Raw genomic sequence first — 18,259 nt, 5'->3', positions numbered from 1 at the left:
TAATGGTTGGAGTGGTAGCTCTTGCAATCTCTCATTTACTTGATACAGCTGTCGTGGCTGTGACGGTTCCACCTGATGACGAAGACTTGTGTTGCCTCCGAAACGTCGTGATTTTTATTTTATTTTACTTTTATTAATTTTAATGTTTTACCTACGTGACTTTACCGAAAACACCTAAGAACATATTGGTCAGCCCCGTGCCCCTTTATAAATCTCAACGTTCACCCTATGAAGTCCAATCACAAGGGAGAAACACAAAAGGGACCGTCCATAAATGACGTCACGCGATTTTGGACGATTTTTGCCCCCCCCCCCCCCCCCTTCGTCACACGGCAAAATAAAATATTGCACGAAAACTTCAAATCTAGAACGGGTGGGGGGGGGGGGGGGACTCAGGATGAAAGTTACTAATTGACAATTTGCTCAAATCCAGAAATCCCCAAGCTTGGGCAAGACACCAACATCACCAGCAAAACTCCAAAAGTATGAATCCTTGAAGTCAAGTTCAAGTTCATGTATCAGGTGTAGCCCTGTGAGCCATTCGGCTCTTGAATCGGGTGCAACCGCAGCAAACAAAAAACACGAACAAAAAACATCTTAAAGTGAATATGTGACTAAGTGCAAACAGAAAATCCAAGAAAAGACAGCAAAATATTGTACGAAAACTTCAAATCGAGAACGGGGGGTGGGGGTGGGGGGTTGACTCAGGATGAAAGTTACTAAATGACAAATTCATAATCAACGTTTTTGGGTTTAGATCGCGTTATTTATAAATGTGTCGTAACCCTCCACCACCCGACACGGCCAATCAGTAAAAAAGTGTCACGTTGACAAAAGACAAATAGTTCACTGCTTTAGCCCACCGGTGTGTTGAAGTGTGAAACCACAACAATTTACAATTTGAGTAGTACGACGTTTCGCTGGTAATTGCATCCAGCATCTTGCTAAAGTCCACCAATCCCCAAGCTTGGGCAAGCAAGACACCAACATCACCAGCCAGTCACAGACACACAAACCACGACACAAACACCACCCAGCCGTCAGTACATCGATGAGAATTGACCCCTTAAAGTTGAACTCTAGAAAACACATGGGGTGGTGGTGGTTGGGGGGGGGTCATACTCTCTGGTTTCATCGGTAAAGTCACCGCAAGTAAAACATTAAACGACTTCTTGTCTCGTTGTCTGTTAAAACAACATCTTAAAGTGAATATGTGACTAAGTGCAAACAGAAAATCCAAGAAAAGACAGCAAAATATTGCACGAAAACTTCAAATCGAGAACGAACTGGGGGATGGGGGGTTGACTCAGGATGAAAGTTACTAAATGACAACTTGCTAAAGTCCACCAATCCCCAAGCTTGGGCAAGCAAGACACCAACACCACCAGCAAGTCCCAGACACACAAACCACGACACACACAAACACCACCCAGCCAGGTCAGTACATCGATGAGAATCGACACCGCGAAAAAGAATCGACGCGCTCGGATCGACGCCGGCGAGAGGAATCGATCCGCCACATGCTGCTGTCGGCTCTTCGCGTTGGGCTCCGTCCGCTCCGTCTCCTCCTCCTCAATTCGCCGCTCCGTCTCCTCCGTCCCGCTCCGTCGTCTCGCCCGCTCCGTCTCCTCCTTAATTCGCCGCTCCGTCTCCTCAGCGCCGTCTCCTCAGCGCCGCCGCCGCCACTAACGACGTCTCCTCCTCAACTCGCTCCCTCGACCCCCGCGAGTTGCAGCGTCGTCAGCCCGGGCAGGCAAGGAGGTCACCCCCCCCACTACCCCCCCGCCAACCCCCCCCACCAACCCCCCCACCAACCCCTCACCCCCCCCACCACTCCCCCACCCCCCCCCACCACCCCCACCACAACCCCCCCACCAACCCCTCACCCCCCCCACCACTCCCCCACCCCCCCCCCACCACCCCCACCACAACCCCCCCACCAACCCTCCCACCAACCCCCCACTAACCCCCCACCAACCGCCCCACCCCCAACCACCCTCCCACCAACCCCCCCACCCCCCCACCAACTCCCCCACCACCCCCACCAATCCCCCCGCCCCCCACCACTAACCCCCCCACCAACCCCCCCACCCTCCCCACCCCCCCACCAACCCCCCCACCAACCCCCCCACCAATTCCCCCCACCAACCCCCCCACCAACCGCCCCACCCCCACCCCCCCCCCCACCAAACGCCCCACCCCCCCCACCAACCCTCCCCCACCCACACCCCCACCCCCCCCCACCAACCGCCCCACCCCCAACCACCCCCCCCCCACCAACCCACCAACCCCCCCACTCCCCCAATCACACCCACACCCCCCCCCACCAACCCCCCCACTCCCCCACCACTCCCCAACCACCAACCCCCCCACTCCCCCACTCACACCCCCCCACCCGTAACCCCCCTCACGCATTGCCCGGCGGCAGTTTGGTCCCAAGACAAAGACAAAGATCCCCTCCCCCCAGCGTAGCCTCTAACAGACCGTAGGGGCAAGTGGCTGTGAGTGAGGACGGGGGGAGGGGGTCACGTGGTTTGGGACGACTTTTGACCCCCCCCCCCCCTCGTCACACGGCGTCACAAAAAGTCAGACCCCCCCCCCCTCAAATATGACGTCACAAAGCTCTGCCCCCCCCCCCCCCAAAAAAAAAACTTGCTTCAAATCGATTTAAACTATTGGCATTGTAGTGCGTGTTTAATGTGGCGCTGCACTCTGTTGTTGTAGGAGAAAACATTTAGTGTAGTGTATTGTGTATAGTAGTGTATAGTGTAGTGTATAGTGTATAGTAGTGTATAGTGTAGTGTATTGTGTATAGTAGTGTAGTGTATAGTGTAGTGTAGTGTGTAATAGTGAAGTGTGTAGTGTATTGTGTATAGTCGTGCATAGTGTAGTGTATTGTGTATAGTAGTGTATAGTGTAGTGTATAGTGTAGTTGTAGTAGTGTAGTGTATAGTGTAATGTATAGTATTGTATAGTGTAATGTGTAGTAGTGTAGTAGTGTATAGTGTAGTGTGTAGTAGTGTAGTGTATAGTAGTGTAGTGTATAGTGTAGTGTATAGTGTAGTATACTAGTACAGCACACCGGTTGTGTGTTGGAGAGCCAAGCCACAACATTTACAATCTGAGTACGACGTTTCGCCAGCAATTACAACCAGCTTCATCAGGCGACAGCCAGATTTGTGGAGAAGCCCTCCTGTTTCGTTCCTTATTTGGAGCCGCGCGCGACATCGATTCTAAATGTGGAGGGGCAACACCAGAGAATCCCGGAGGAAAAGAGACACCGCAAATTCGGGATCGAACCCACAACCTCCTGCAGACCGGGCGAGGGAGTTAACATCTCACCACCACCGCTTGTCACAGAGGCACATGGAGACCCGTAGGATTAATGGAGACCCGCAGAGATACACGGAGAACAGGAAGACTCCAAAAACAGGGTCGGGATCGAACCAACAACCTCCTGCAGACCGGGCGAGGTAGTTAACATCTCGCAACTGTGATGATGATGATGATAGAGAGAAACACCGCAAACTCCAAATATACAGCAGCAGCAGGCATCGTCAGGATAATGATGGAACCCACGACCTCCTGCAGACCAGGCGAGGTAGTTAACATCTCGCAACAGCAGCAGGCATCGTCAGGATAATGATGGAACCCACGACCTCCTGCAGACCAGGCGAGGTAGTTAACATCTCGTCACCGCCGCGTGCCCCCTCCCCCGCCCCGGTTTGCCCCCCCCCTCCCCCCGCAGAGCGATGGGTCCGTCGCACGTGAAGGACGCTGGCGTCGTCCCGGAGATTCTGCTGCGCTGGAACGTGGCGGCAGCGGAGGTGGACGGCCTCACCGACGAGGTGATCGCCGCCGCCAAAGCGGCGCACGACGCCGTGGCGGCCGTGCCGCTGGCGGACGTCACCGTCGCCAGCGTCCTCAAGCCCCTCGCCGACTCTGCCAACGCCTACGCCGGTGAGGGTGGTGGTGGTGGTGAGTGTGGTGAGTGTGGTGAGTGTGGTGGTGGTGGTGAGGGTGGTGGTGAGGGTGAGTGTGGTGGTGAGGTGTTGGTGAGGGTGGTGAGTGTGGTGGTGGTGATGAGGGTGGTGGTGAGGGTGGTGAGGGTGATGAGGTGGTGGTGGTGAGAGTGGTGGTGGTGAGTGTGGTGGTGGTGGTGAGAGTGGTGGTGGTCAGAGTGGTGAGGGTGGTGGTGATGGTGGTGAGAGTGGTGGGTGTGGCGGTGGTGGTGGTGGTGGTGAGTGTGGTGGTGGTGGTGGTGAGGGTGGTGGTGGTGAAAGTGAGAGTGGTGAGAGTGGTAGTGGTGGTGGTGAGAGTGGTGAAAGTAGTAGCGGTGAGAATGTGAACCATCATCACTGTGCAACTATTAACAATAACAATCCTCTCTGCTCCCCCCCCCCCCCCGCTCTCTCCCTGCCTCCCCCCCGCCCCCGCGCTCTCTCTCTGCCCCCCCCCCTCTCTGCGCGCCGCAGTCGGGCGCAACCAGCTGGACTTCCTGCAGCACGTGTCTCCGTCGCGCGCCGTGCGCGAGGCCAGCACGCGCGCCGACAAGCGCCTGTCGCTGTTCGACGTGGAGGCGGCGATGCGCGAGGACGTGCACCGGCGCCTCGCCGCGCTGCAGGCGCGCCTCCTCGCCCGGCACGCCGGCGACGACGCCGATGCCGGCGGCGTCATCACCGCCGAGGGGCGGCGGCTCCTGGACCGCCTCGTCAAGACCGGGCGGCGCAACGGGCTGCACCTGCCGGGCGACAAGCAGGCCGTGAGTCCACGCCGGAGAGAGGGTGGTGGTGGTGGTGGTTGGTGGTGGTTGGTGGTGAGATGACGGTGGTGGTGACGGTGGTGGTTGTGGTGATTAGATGACAATGGTGGTGATGGTGTTGCCGTTAGTGGTGATGGTGGTGGTTGGTAGTGGTGATGAGAAGGTGGTGGCGGTGACAGTGACGGTGGTGGTGAGATGGCAACGGTGGTGATGGTGTTGCCGTTAGTGGTGATGGTGGTGGTTGGTGGTGGTGATGAGAAGGTGATGGTGGTGGTGGTGGCGGTGACGGTGGTGGTTAGATAGCAACGGTGGCGATGGTGTTGCCGGTAGTGATGATGGTGGTGGTGGTGATGAGAAGGTGGTGGCGGGTGACGGTGGTGGTTGTGGTGATTAGATGACAACGGTGGTGATGGTGTTGCCGGTAGTGGTGATGATGGTGGTTGGTGGTGGTGATGAGAAGGTGGTGGTGGTGATGAGAAGAAGGTGGTGGTGGTGGTGATGAGAAGGTGGTGGCGGTGACGGTGGTGGTTGTGGTGATTAGATGGCAACGGTGGTGATGGTGTTGCCGGTAGTGGTGATTGTGGTGGTTGGTGGTGGTGGTGATGAGAAGAAGGTGGTGGCGGTGGCGGTGACGGTGGTGGTGATGATCTGAAGGTGGTGATGGTGATTAGGGATAGTTTTGTGGTGGTGGTGGTGAGATGATGGTGATGATGGAGGTGATGGTATTGGTGGTCTTGATGGTAGTGGTGGTGGTAGCGTTTGTAGTGGCGGATGGTGGTGAGGGTCTCAATGGTAGCAGCAGCAGTAGCGGTAGTGGTTGCAGTCCTGGTGGTGGTGGCGTTAGTGGTGGCGTTGTGGTGGCAGTTGTGGTGGCGTTGTGGTGGCGTTGTGGTGGTGGTGGTGGTGACCTCGTAGGGAGGGGAGTGGTGGGATGGTACGCGCCCCGCAATTTTCCCGCGTCATTCAACGGCGCTAATTTCCCCCACGCGCAATTACGGCGCGCTAATCGAAGGTCGCGCGTTTAACGCTTCCACGGCCGTGGCGGTCGGGATCCTCTTACAGCCCCGTAGTCTCGGCGGGGGTGAGTGGCGAGATGTTGACTACCTCGCCTGGTACGCAGGAGGTTGTTGGTTCTGATTCCGACCCTGACGATGCTTGCTGATGTATATTTGGAGTTTGCGTGTCTCTCTCTCATCATGACCACGGTGGCAAGGAGATGTCGACTACCTCGCCTGGTATACAGGAGGTCGTGGGTTCAATCCCGACATTGACGATGCTTGCTGCTGTATATTTGGAGTCTGCGTGTCTCTCTCTCTCATCATCACCACGGTGACTAGGAGATGTTATCGCCCTTGCCTGGTATACAGGAGGTCGTGGGTTCCGATTCCGACCCTGACGATGCCTGCTGATGTATATTTGGAGTTAAAAAATGTCTCTTTCTCATCATCATCATCATCACAGTTGCGAGATGTTGACTACCTCGCCTGGTATGCAGGAGGTCGTGGGTTCAATTCCGATCCTGACGATGCCTGCTGCTGTATATTTGGAGTTAAAAAATGTCTCTTTCTCATCATCATCATCATCACAGTTGCGAGATGTTAACTACCTCGCCTGGTATGCAGGAGGTCGTTGGTTCTGATTCCGACCCTGACGATGCCTGCTGCTGTATATTTGTAGTAAAAAAATGTCTCTTTCTCATCTTCATCATCATCACAGTTGCGAGATGTTGACTACCTCGCCTGGTATACAGGAGGTTGCGGGTTCTGATTCCGACCCTGACGATGCCTGCTACTGTATACTTGGAGTTTGCGTGTCTCTCTCATCATCACCATCACGGTGGCTAAGAGATTTTGACTACATCACCTGGTATACAGGAGGTCATGGGTTCGATTCCGACCCTGACGATGCCTGCTGCTGCTGTATATTTGGAGTTTGCGTGTCTCTCTCATCATCACCATCACGGTGGCTAAGAGATTTTGACTACATCACCTGGTATACAGGAGGTCATGGGTTCGATCCCGACCCTGACGATGCCTGCTGATGTTTATTTGGAGTTTGCGGTGTCTCTCTCTCATCATCATCATCATCACAGTTGCGAGATGTTAACTCCCTCGCCTGGTATGCAGGAGGTCGTGGGTTCTATCTCAACCCTGACGATGCCTCTCTCTCCCTGTGGTTGCGTGGAGTTTTCTCCGGGTCCTCCGGTTTTTCCCCCTCCTCATTTGGAATCAACATCGCGCGTTGAGTGTACTTGGCTGCTGTCAATGTCCACATGATGATAAGCAACTTCGTTGAGCTGACGTTTGTGATTCTCAGGTTGCTTTTGAAAAAGAGCCACTTAGTTCAGTGGGTATCTTACCTGGTAAAATATAAATAGAAACAACTTACAAACGAGTTAGGTTCCAGAGGTGTCTGTTCGTAAGTCGATTTGTTCTTAAGTCCAACTTTACTCCTGTCGATTCCAAACATGTTGTACGGCATGTACACTAAACACGGGGAATGGCTTTAAAAGTTGTATAATCTCCTGTAGATGGCACTAGTTCTTCACGTTCTGCAGATGTAGGTGCCACTGGTTCTTCACGTTCTGCAGATGTAGGTGCCACTGGTTCTTCACGTTCTGCAGATGTAGGTGCCACTGGTTCTTCACGTTCTGCAGATGTAGATGCCACTGGTTCTTCACGTTCTGCAGATGTAGATGCCACTGGTTCTTCATGTTCTGTAGATGTAGATGCCACTGGTTCTTCGCGTTCTGTAGATGTAGATGCCACTGGTTCTTCATGTTCTGTAGATGTAGATGCCACTGGTTCTTCACGTTCTGTAGATGTAGATGCTACTGGTTCTTCACGTTCTGCAGATGTAGATGCCACTGGTTCTTAACGTTCTGCAGATGTAGATGCCACTGCTTCTTAACGTTCTGCAGATGTAGATGTCACTGGTTCTTCACGTTCCGCAGATGTAGATGCCACTGGTTCTTCACGTTCTGTAGATGTAGATGCCACTGGTTCTTCATGTTCTGTAGATGTAGATGCCACTGGTTCTTCACGTTCTGTAGATGTAGATGCCACTGGTTCTTCACGTTCTGCAGATGTAGATGCCACTGGTTCTTAACGTTCTGCAGATGTAGATGCCACTGCTTCTTAACGTTCTGCAGATGTAGATGTCACTGGTTCTTCACGTTCCGCAGATGTAGATGCCACTGGTTCTTCACGTTCTGTAGATGTAGATGCCACTGGTTCTTCATGTTCTGTAGATGTAGATGCCACTGGTTCTTCACGTTCTGTAGATGTAGATGCCACTGGTTCTTCACGTTCTGCAGATGTAGATGTCACTGGTTCTTCACGTTCTGCAGATGTAGATGCCACTGGTTCTTAACGTTCTGCAGATGTAGATGCCACAGGTTCGTCACGTTCTGCAGATGTAGATGCCACTGGTTCTTCACGTTCTGCAGATGTAGATGCCACTGGTTCTTCACGTTCTGCAGATGTAGATGCCACTGGTTCTTCACGTTCTGTAGATGTAGATGCCACTGGTTCTTCACGTTCTGCAGATGTAGATGCCACTGGTTCTTCACGTTCTGTAGATGTAGATGCCACTGGTTCTTCACGTTCTGCAGATGTAGATGCCACTGGTTCTTCACGTTCTGCAGATGTAGATGCCACAGGTTCGTCACGTTCTGCAGATGTAGATGCCACTGGTTCTTCACGTTCTGTAGATGTAGATGCCACTGGTTCTTCACGTTCTGCAGATGTAGATGCCACTGGTTCTTCACGTTCTGTAGATGTAGATGCCACTGGTTCTTCACATTCTGCAGATGTAGATGCCACTGGTTCTTCACGTTCTGCAGATGTAGATGCCACTGGTTCTTCACGTTCTGCAGATGTAGATGCCACTGGTTCTTCACGTTCTGTAGATGTAGATGCCACCACCGCCATCTATTGTGCGGCGGTTGAACTCACGACCCTCGGTCCGAACCGGCAACTGGACGTACGTTCCAGGTTTGTTCGTATCTCTGAAAGTTTGTAAGTAGCGGAGTGTCGCCCCGTATAGTTGAGTAGTTTTAATCGAGCGACTCGCTGTGCCATCCGCCAGGAGATCAAGGCGATCAAGGAGAAGATTTCCAGTCTGTGCATCGACTTCCACACCAACCTCACCGAAGACAACTCCTTCCTGGAGTTCACCACTGAAGAGCTGAGTACGTTTTGGGGAGAGTGCGACGGGGGGGGGGGGGGCTGAGGAGGTGAGTGGGTAGGTGAGTGGGTGAGTGAGTAGGTGAGTGAGTGGGTGATTGAGTGGGTGAGTGCGGGGGTGAGTGGGTGGGTGAGTGAGTAGGTGAGTGGGTGGGTGAGTGGCAGGGGTGAGTGAGTGGGTGAGTGCGGGGGTGAGTGGGTGGGTGAGTGGGCGGGTGAGTGTGGGGGTGAGTGGGTAGGTGAGTGGGTGGGGTGAGTAGGTGAGTGGGTGGGGTGAGTGGGCAGGTGAGTGGGTAGGTGAGTGGGTGGGTGAGTGGGTAGGTGAGTGAGTGGGTAGGTGAGCGGGTAGGTGAGTCCGTCGATGAATGGGTCGGTGAGTAGGTGAGTGGATAGATGGGTTAGTAGGTAAGTGGTTGCGTGAGTGAGTGAGTGAGTGAATGGAAAGGTGAGTGAGTAGGTAAGTGGGTGAGTGAGTGGCTAGGTGAGTGGCTAGGTGAGTGAGTGGCTAGGTGAGTGAGTGGGTGGGTGAGTGAGTGAGTGGGTGAGTGAGTGGCTGGGTGAGTGAGTGGTTAGGTGAGTGAGTAGGTAAGTGGGTGAGTGAGTAGGTGAGTGAGTGGCTAGGTGAGTGAGTGGCTAGGTGAGTGAGTGGCTGGGTGAGTGAGTGAGTGGGTGGGTGAGTGGTTAGGTGAGTGAGTGGCTAGGTGAGTGAGTGAGTGGGTGGGTGAGTGGTTAGGTGAGTGAGTAGGTAAGTGGGTGAGTGAGTGAGTAAGTGAGTGAGTGGCTGGGTGAGTGAGTGGCTGGGTGAGTGAGTGGCTGTGTGAGTGAGTGGTTTGGTGAGTGAGTAGGTAAGTGGATGAGTAAGTGAGTGAGTGGCTCAGTGAGTGAGTGGCTGGGTGAGTGGGTAGGTGAGTGAGTAGGTAAGTGGGTGAGTGAGTAGGTGAGTGAGTGGCTAGGTGAGTGAGTGGCTCGGTGAGTGAGTGGCTGGGTGAGTGGTTAGGTGAGTGAGTAGGTAAGTGGGTGAGTGAGTAGGTGAGTGAGTGGCTAGGTGAGTGAGTGGCTAGGTGAGTGAGTGGGTAGGTGAGTGAGTGAGTGGGTGGGTGAGTGGCTAGGTGAGTGAGTGAGTAGGTGAGTGAGTGAGTGGGTGGGTGAGTGGTTAGGTGAGTGAGTAGGTAAGTGGGTGAGTGAGTAGGTGAGTGAGTGGCTAGGTGAGTGAGTGGCTGGGTGAGTGAGTGGCTGGGTGAGTGAGTGGTTTGGTGAGTGAGTAGGTAAGTGGGTGAGTGAGTAGGTGAGTGAGTGGCTAGGTGAGTGAGTGGCTAGGTGAGTGAGTGGCTGGGTGAGTGAGTAGGTGAGTGAGTGGCTCGGTGAGTGAGTGGCTAGGTGAGTGAGTGGCTAGGTGAGTTAGTGGCTAGGTGAGTGAGTGGCTGGTTGAGTGAGCGTGTGGATGGGTGAGTGGACCGCTGGGACGGAACAGGTCAAAGGGCGACGCGGGAGTGGGGGGGGGCGGGGAGGGGGGGCAGCGACCCCCCGGGTGGGTGACCGGCAGAGGTCGCAACCGGGTACCCGATACCCGTACCCTACCCGATACCCCGCTACCCGTACCCGGCCGGGTACGGGTACCCGGCCGGGTACGGGTAGCCGGGTACCCATTTGCGACCCTGGTGCGGCCGGGTACGGGTACGGGTAGGCCGTCAGTCACTGGTGAGTCACCGTTTGTCACTCATTTCCCAACGTCTTGTCTCTTCTCACGATTCAAGTTCCTAGAATCAACCCACCCGCGCCTGCAACATGGCTTCATCCCAGAGGTCGCAATCAGGTCCCCGGGTAAGGGTAAGGGTACGGGTACGGCCGGGTGCGGGTACCCGTTTGCGACCCTGGTGCGGCCGGGTACGGGTACGGGTAAGGAATCAAAACCCGTTTGCGACCTCTGGCGACCGGGCGATGTGGTCTCTGTCGCCCGCAGAGGGGATGCCCGCGGACTTCGTGTCGTCGCTGGAGCAGGCGGAGGGGGGCGGCCGCCTGAAGGTGACGCTCAAGTACCCGCACTACTTCCCGCTCATGAAGAAGTGCAGTGTGGAGGAGACGCGCGCTCGCATGGAGCGGGCCTTCACCTCACGCTGCCTCGAGGTGACCCGCGGGGGGGTGGGGGGGGTGGGGGGGGGTGGGGTGGGGTGGGGGGGTGGGGGGGTGGGGGGGGGGGGTGGTGTAGTGGGGAGTGGTGGTGGTGTAGTGGGGGGAGTGGTGGTGGTGTAGTGGGGAGTGGTGGTGGTGTAGTGGGGAGTGGTGGTGGTGCAGTGGGGGGAGCGGTGGTGGTGTAGTGGGGAGCGGTGGTGGTGTAGTGGGGGGCGGTGGTGGTGTAGTGGGGAGGGGTGGTGGTGTAGTGGGGGGAGTGGTGGTAGTGTAGTGGTGGTGTAGTGGGGAGTGGTGGTGGTAGTGTAGTGGGGAGTGGTGGTGGTAGTGTAGTGGGGAGTGGTGGTGGTGTAGTGGGGGGAGTGGTGGTAGTGTAGTGGTGGTGGTGGTGTAGTGGGGGGAGTGGTGGTGGTAGTGTAGTGGGTGTGTGTTGGTGTGTGTGTGTAGTGGGTGTGTGTGTGTTGGTGTGTGTGTGTAGTGGGTGTGTGTTGTTGTTGTTGTGTGTTTGCGTACCACGTGGGTCTGTGTCTAAGCGAGAGACAAAGACGGGCGGCCGCGGCGGTCCCGGCCACCCCCCCACCCCCTTCGCGTGCCACAGTGCGCAGTGCCGGCCTGCCTGGGTGCTGCGCGTTCCTTGCGCCCGCCCCAACGGGCAGCGTTGTCTCTGCTTGCCCCAGGCGAACACGCGGATCCTGGAGGAGCTGCTGAGGCTGCGCTGGCGCAAGTCCCAGCTGCTGGCGTTCGCGTCGCACGCCGACTTCGCCGTCGAGCTCAACATGGCCAAGACGGCGACGGCCGTCAACCGCTTCCTGGGTGCGTCGTCGGCATGGCGACGGCACGACGATGCACGGCAACACGACGCGACACACAACAACACGACGCGACACACAACAACACGACACACAACAACACGACGCGACACACAACAACACAACACGACACACAACAACACAACACAACAACACAACACGACTCAACACACAACAACACGACACACAACAACACGACACACAACAACACGACACGACACACAACAACACAACACAACACGACACAACACACAACAACACAACACAACAAAACAACACGACACAACACACAACAACACAACACAACAAAACAACACGACACAACACACAACAACACGACACACAACAACACGACACACAACAACACGACACACATCAACACGACACGACACACAACAACACAACACACAACAACACAACACCACGTGACACACAACAACACAACACGACACACAACAACACAACACGACACACAACAACACGACGCGACACACAACAACGTGACGTGACACAAAAACAATCCCGAGCCGCATGAGACTCGGCTCTAAAGAAAGTTGTCTCTGGTGTGGACCAATCAGTTTCAAGGACAGTGCATAAATGATCAGAGTGTTGATAATTGTTTTTATACCCTTTTTATCTGGCAACAAAACTGACACCTTTTTTTTAACAAGGAGTCATGTTTGCATAGACCACAATACCTGCAGTCATAATGCAAAAAAAAACATAACTCTGATAATGTGCATTGACGCCAAAAGGTGCATCTGGTCCAACACCATTTGAGACTAGGCTCTAAGGAAAGCTGTCTCGCGTGTGGACCAATCAACTTCAAGGACAGTGCACATTATCAGAGTTATGTTTTTTGTTTGCATTACGACTGCAGGTATTGTGGTTTATGCAAACATGACTCCTTGTAAAAAAAGGTGTCAGTTTTGTTGCCAGATAGAAGGGTAAAAAAAACAATTATCATATTTTTTTACTGGCAAATGAGGTTCCAATGGTATCAGAGTGTTGTTTTTTGCTTACATTCTGACTGCAGCAAGGATTGTGGTTCATATAAACATGATCCCTTGCAAAAGGGTTTCAGTTTCGTCGCCAGAAAACACAAGGGGAACGACCATCTTCTTCTTGGTTCTTTCGGTAAAGTCACGTAGAGGGGAAATAATAAAATAATAAAAATAAAACACAATAAAATACAATTCTCACGACGTTTCGGCCGCAACGCAAGCAGCCGTCCTCAGGTGAAGAACAGGTCTGTCGGAAAGACAGCGTCCGAATGAAACACCACCAGGCTTGGCAGCGTATATTTAAGCTGGGTTGGAGGGGGAAGAGCGCCTTGACAAAAAATGTGCATATCAAGAGTAATTTAGCATATTTATGGGAAATGCAGGTATGTGATTAGTACTACTTGTGGAATGCCTAGGAGGTGGGCGGGGGGTTTCAAAGTCGTATTACGCCCGTGCATTATGCAGGATTAAAACGGGAACGACGACCCTGTTATAACGTCCCTTCTTCTTCGCTGTCGGAGCAGACGAATTGGCGGAGCGTCTGGCGCCGCTGGGAGCGGCCGAACGCGCCGAGATGCTGGCGCTGAAGCGGGAGGAGACGGGAGGAGGAGGAGGGGAGGTAGCGCTGCACGCCTGGGACCTGCGCTACTACGCGACCCGCGTCGAGGAGGAGAGGTTCACGTTGGACCACGACGCCCTGCGGCAGTACTTCCCCCTGCAGGTGATGGCGGGCCGGCGGGCGCTGACGTGTTTCCAGATGTTGTTGTGGGGGGGAAGGGGGTAACCGGGGGGTTACGGGTCGATAAAAGTCAGATTTCACTGTCCGCCTGATGAAGCTGGTTGTAATTGCTGGCGAAACGTCGGTACTCAGATTGTGAATGTTGTGGCTTTGCTCTCCAACACACAACCTGTGTTGCTGTACTAGTATACTACACTATACACTACACTATACACTACACTATACACTACACTATACACTACACTACACCGGTGTGCTGTACTAGTATACTACACTATACACTACACTATACACTACACTACTACACACTACACTATACACTACACTACTACACTACACTATACACTACACTACACCGGTGTGCTGTACTAGTACACTACACTATACACTACACTATACACTACACTATACACTACACTATACACTACACTACACCGGTGTGCTGTACTAGTATACTACACTATACACTACACTATACACTACACTACTAAACACTACACTATACACTACACTATACACTACACCGGCGTGCTGTACTATTGACGAATTGGCCACGTTCTGTTCACGTGACAACCCTTAACGAACTGGCCGGCGGCGCTGCGGATGCAGCTGCAGCGCAACCTCACCGCGGCCCGACGGCGCTCACACGCAACCTCACCGCGTTGTGCCCAGAGGTCACAAACGGGTTTTGATTCCTTACCCGTACCTGTACCCGGCCGCACCAGGGTCGCAAACGGGTACCCGTACCCGGCCGTACCCGTACCCTACCCGTACCTGGCCGGGTACGGGTAGGGTACGGGTATCGGGTACCCGGTTGCGACCTCTGCCACGGCCGCGCTACCTGCGCTGACGTAACTCACGCAAACATTTCTGCGCGTGTGCCCCCCCCCCGTGCCCCCCCCCCGTGCCCCCCCCCCGTGCCCCCCCCCCCCCCCCCTGTGCAGGTGGTGACGCGGGGCCTGCTGGGCATCTACGAGCAGCTGCTGGGCGTTCGCTACGAGCTGCGCGAGGAGGGGGGGGGGGCGTCGGGGGCTTGGCACGAGGAGGTGCGGCTCTACCGCGTCACCGACGCCGCCTCCCAGCGCCTGCTCGGTCACTTCTACCTCGACCTGCACCCACGGTGAGGGGGGGGGGTACAGAGGGGGCGGGGCATGGGGTGGGGGGTGGGAGGGGAGGGGTTACAGAGGGGGAGGGGCATGGGGTAAGGGGCATGAGGTGGGGGGGGGTTACAAAGGGGGAGGGGCATGGGGTGAGAGGGGGTGGGCGCGAGATGTTAACTACCTCGCCTGGTGTGCAGGAGGTCGTGGGTTCGATCCCGACCCTGACGACGCCTGCTGCTGCTGTATATTCGGAGTTTGCGGTGTCTCTCTCTTTCTCTCCCCGTGGTCGCGTGGATTTTCCTCCGGGTCCTGCGGTTTTTCCACCCTCCACATTTAAAATCGATGTCGCGCGTCTCTCTGGGTCTCTACGCATTTCACGTCAACGCACACGTACACACACTAGCACGCTCGCGCACACAGACACACGCGAGGCCGATTGTCCGACGCTCGCGACCCCGCCTGCGACCCCCCCCCCGCCCCCCGCAGCGACGGCAAGTACGGCCACGCCGCCTGCTTCGGGCTGCAGCCGGGCTGCCTGCTGCCCGGCGGCGAGCGGCAGCCCGCCGTGGCGGCGATGGTCGCCAACTTCAGCCGCCCGTCGTCCGCCGACGTCCCCGCGCTGCTCACGCACAGCGAGGTGGAGACCTTCTTCCACGAGTTCGGACACGTCATGCACTCGGTCTGCGCGCAGGTGAGCGGGCACGCCCGGCGCGGTCCGTCTGTCCCTCTGTCTGCCTGAACGCACGACCGTCCACCCATTGGTCCGTCTGCCCATCCACCCGTCCGTCTGTCCGTCTGTCCGTGTCTGAACGCACGACCGTCCACCCATTAGTCCGTCTGCCCATCCACCCGTCCGTCTGTCCGTCTGTCCGTGTCTGAGCGCACGACCGTCCACCCATTGGTCCGTCTGAACGCACGACCTTCCGTTCACCTATCCGTCTGCCCCCCCCTCCCTCCGTTCCTCCCGCTCCCCCTGCTCCACCCTCTCCCCCGCCTCCTCCCCTCCCCCCTCCCCTCGCTCCTCCCAACAACCCCAACAACAACCCCAACAACAACCCCAACAACAACCCCAACGACGACCCCGGTGACGACCCCGGCGTGCGTGCGCAGGCTGACTACGCGGCCTTCAGCGGCACCCACGTGGAGCGCGACTTTGTGGAGGCGCCGTCGCAGATGCTGGAGAACTGGGCGTGGGAGGCGGCGCCGCTGGCGCTCATGTCGGGACACGTGCGCGACGGCGCGCCCGTGCCCCCCGAGCTCGTCCGCCTGCTCGCCGCGTCGCGTCTCGCCAACGTCGGTACGGGCACGTGCCAACGTCCGTACGGGCACGCGCCAACGTCGGTACGGGCGCGCGCCACTCGGAGACGGAGCGCCGCTCGATCGACGGCGCTCGCGAGGGCGCATCGGGGAGGGGGGGACTTTTAGTTGTGGATTCGAAGCTTTCGCGACTGCGAGGATTCGCACGCGCTCAGGTCTTTTTCGGTGAAGTCACGTGGGTGAAAGATGAAATAAATTTTTTAAAAATATATATTTTATTTTACTTTTATTAATTTTATTAAAATAAGATTAAAATAAAAAAATATATATTTTATTTTACTTTTATTAATTTTATTTTTTTACCCACATGACTTTACCGAAAGTCACATAGGTGAAAAATAAAATTAAAATAAAAAGATATATATTTTTCGATTTAAAGCTTTCGTGACGGCAGGGATTCATCTTCTTGGTTCTTTCAGTAAAGTCACGTAGAATGGAAATAATAAAATAAATAATAAAATAAAGTCACGTAGAATTGAAATAATAAAATAATCGGTAAAGTCTCGTAGAATGGAAATTATAAAATAATAACAATAAAACATAAGAACCAAGAAGAATATATATTTTATTTTACTTTTATTAATTGTATTTTTTACCCACGTGACTTTACCGAAAGAACCAAAGAGTAGGGGGACTTTTACATGTTTGTTTTTTTCGGTAAAGTCACGTGGGTAAAAGATAGAAAATAAATTAAACACGAAAGCAAGTCAATTAAATCGCGACGTTTCGGAATCAACACGAGCAACCGTCATCAGGTGTTCACTGCTCCAGCAAAATAACTGAGGCTTCTGAATTTTCAGTAACATTAGTAAAATTACTGAGGCTTCAGCTAAATTACTGAGGCTTCTGAATTTTCAGTAACATTAGTAAAATTACTGAGGCTTCAGCTAAATTACTGAGGCTTCTGAATTTTCAGTAACATTAGTAAAATTACTGAGGCTTCAGCAAAATTACTGAGGCTTCTGAATTTTCAGTAACATTAGTAAAATTACTGAGACTTCAGCTAAATTACTGAGGCTTCTGATATTTTCAGTAACATTAGTAAAATTACTGAGGCTTCAGCTAAATTACTGAGGCTTCTGAATTTTCAGTAACATTAGTAAAATTACTGAGACTTCAGCTAAATTACTGAGGCTTCTGAATTTTCAGTAACATTAGTAAAATTACTGAGGCTTCAGCAAAATTACTGAGGCTTCTGATATTTTCAGTAAAATTAGTAAAATTACTGAATCAGTCAACACCTGACGACGGTCGCTTGTGTTGCTTCTGAAACGTCGTCATTTAATTTTTTTTTTCTTTTCTACCTCCGTGACAACCCGAAAAAACCAAAGAGTATGGATTCCTTGCAGTCACGAAAACTTCAAATCTAGAATAAGGGGGACTTTGTCCGTGCGCACGGAGCGGTGGCACTGGCTAACGGCACTCGCGCCCCGCACGGCGCCGGCGCCGGCGCTGCCTTCCTTGTCTCGGCAGGAGTGTTCACGCTGAGGCAGGTGGTGCTCAGCAAGCTGGACCAGGTGATTCACAGCGGGGAGATCGCCGACACGGCGCGCGAGTACGCACGCCTCTGCTCCGACATCATGGGCATCCCTGCCACCCCAGGTGGGCGCACGCACACGCACGTACATGCACGCACACACACACACGCACACACACACGCACGCGCACACATACACGCACACACACACGCACACACACGCGCACACACACACACGCACGCACACACGCACGCACACGCGCGCACACACACGCACACACACGACAACAACAACAACCGCCATTCGCCACTAAGTGGCGGTGACGTCACCACGACGCTTGTGCCAGGCTAGGTGCACCTTGAGGCCACGTGAAGTGTCGAACGCCCGCTGGCAGGAGGTCACGGGGCAGACCCAGCAGGTGCCATGGGTCGACCGACTGAGATGACCGAGATGACTGGCTGATGCACCACCTGTGCCCCCTACTGTGCCAACTTGCTGTGCTTTAGCCACCCGGCGCTCCGCTCGCACGCACACGCACACACACGCATGCTACCACACACACGCACGCACACGCAGGCACACGCACATACACGCACACACGCACAGGCACGCACGCATGCAGGCACACATGCACACGCACGCACAGGCATATATACACACATGCACACGCACGCACAAACAACAACGACAAAGATCCCCCGTGTAGCCTGTAACAGACTGTAAGAGCAAGTGCTGT

At 54.4% G+C, this 18,259-nt stretch overlaps 1 protein-coding gene across 1 annotated transcript; it reads left to right on the top strand.

Moving 5' to 3' along the window:
- Positions 1–1,189: 1,189 nt before the first annotated feature.
- On the top strand, positions 1,190–18,192 carry LOC133359165 (thimet oligopeptidase-like). Its single transcript, XM_061577570.1, has 11 exons — positions 1,190–1,753; positions 3,749–3,960; positions 4,476–4,762; positions 8,852–8,954; positions 10,910–11,073; positions 11,754–11,889; positions 13,414–13,610; positions 14,573–14,748; positions 15,215–15,419; positions 15,839–16,025; positions 17,519–18,192. Exons 1-11 carry the CDS (start codon positions 1,521–1,523, stop codon positions 17,872–17,874), a joined length of 2,256 nt encoding a protein of 751 aa, XP_061433554.1. The 5' UTR covers positions 1,190–1,520; the 3' UTR covers positions 17,875–18,192.
- Positions 18,193–18,259: the final 67 nt, after the last annotated feature.

This window comes from Lethenteron reissneri, chromosome 64 (assembly GCF_015708825.2).
Source record: "Lethenteron reissneri isolate LAM-NWPU_2019-01 chromosome 64, ASM1570882v1, whole genome shotgun sequence".
Lineage (NCBI taxonomy): Eukaryota > Metazoa > Chordata > Hyperoartia > Petromyzontiformes > Petromyzontidae > Lethenteron > Lethenteron reissneri.
This window is presented reverse-complemented; position numbering and strand designations above follow the sequence as displayed.

Bases quoted from the DNA above. Each gene is read 5' to 3' on its own strand.
- LOC133359165 (XM_061577570.1), top strand. From the start codon at position 1,521: ATGCTGCTGTCGGCTCTTCGCGTTGGGCTCCGTCCGCTCCGTCTCCTC. The intron at 8,955-10,909 runs GTACGTTTTGGG...TGTCGCCCGCAG, and splicing joins GTTCACCACTGAAGAGCTGA to AGGGGATGCCCGCGGACTTC. The intron at 13,611-14,572 runs GTGATGGCGGGC...CCCCCTGTGCAG, and splicing joins GGCAGTACTTCCCCCTGCAG to GTGGTGACGCGGGGCCTGCT.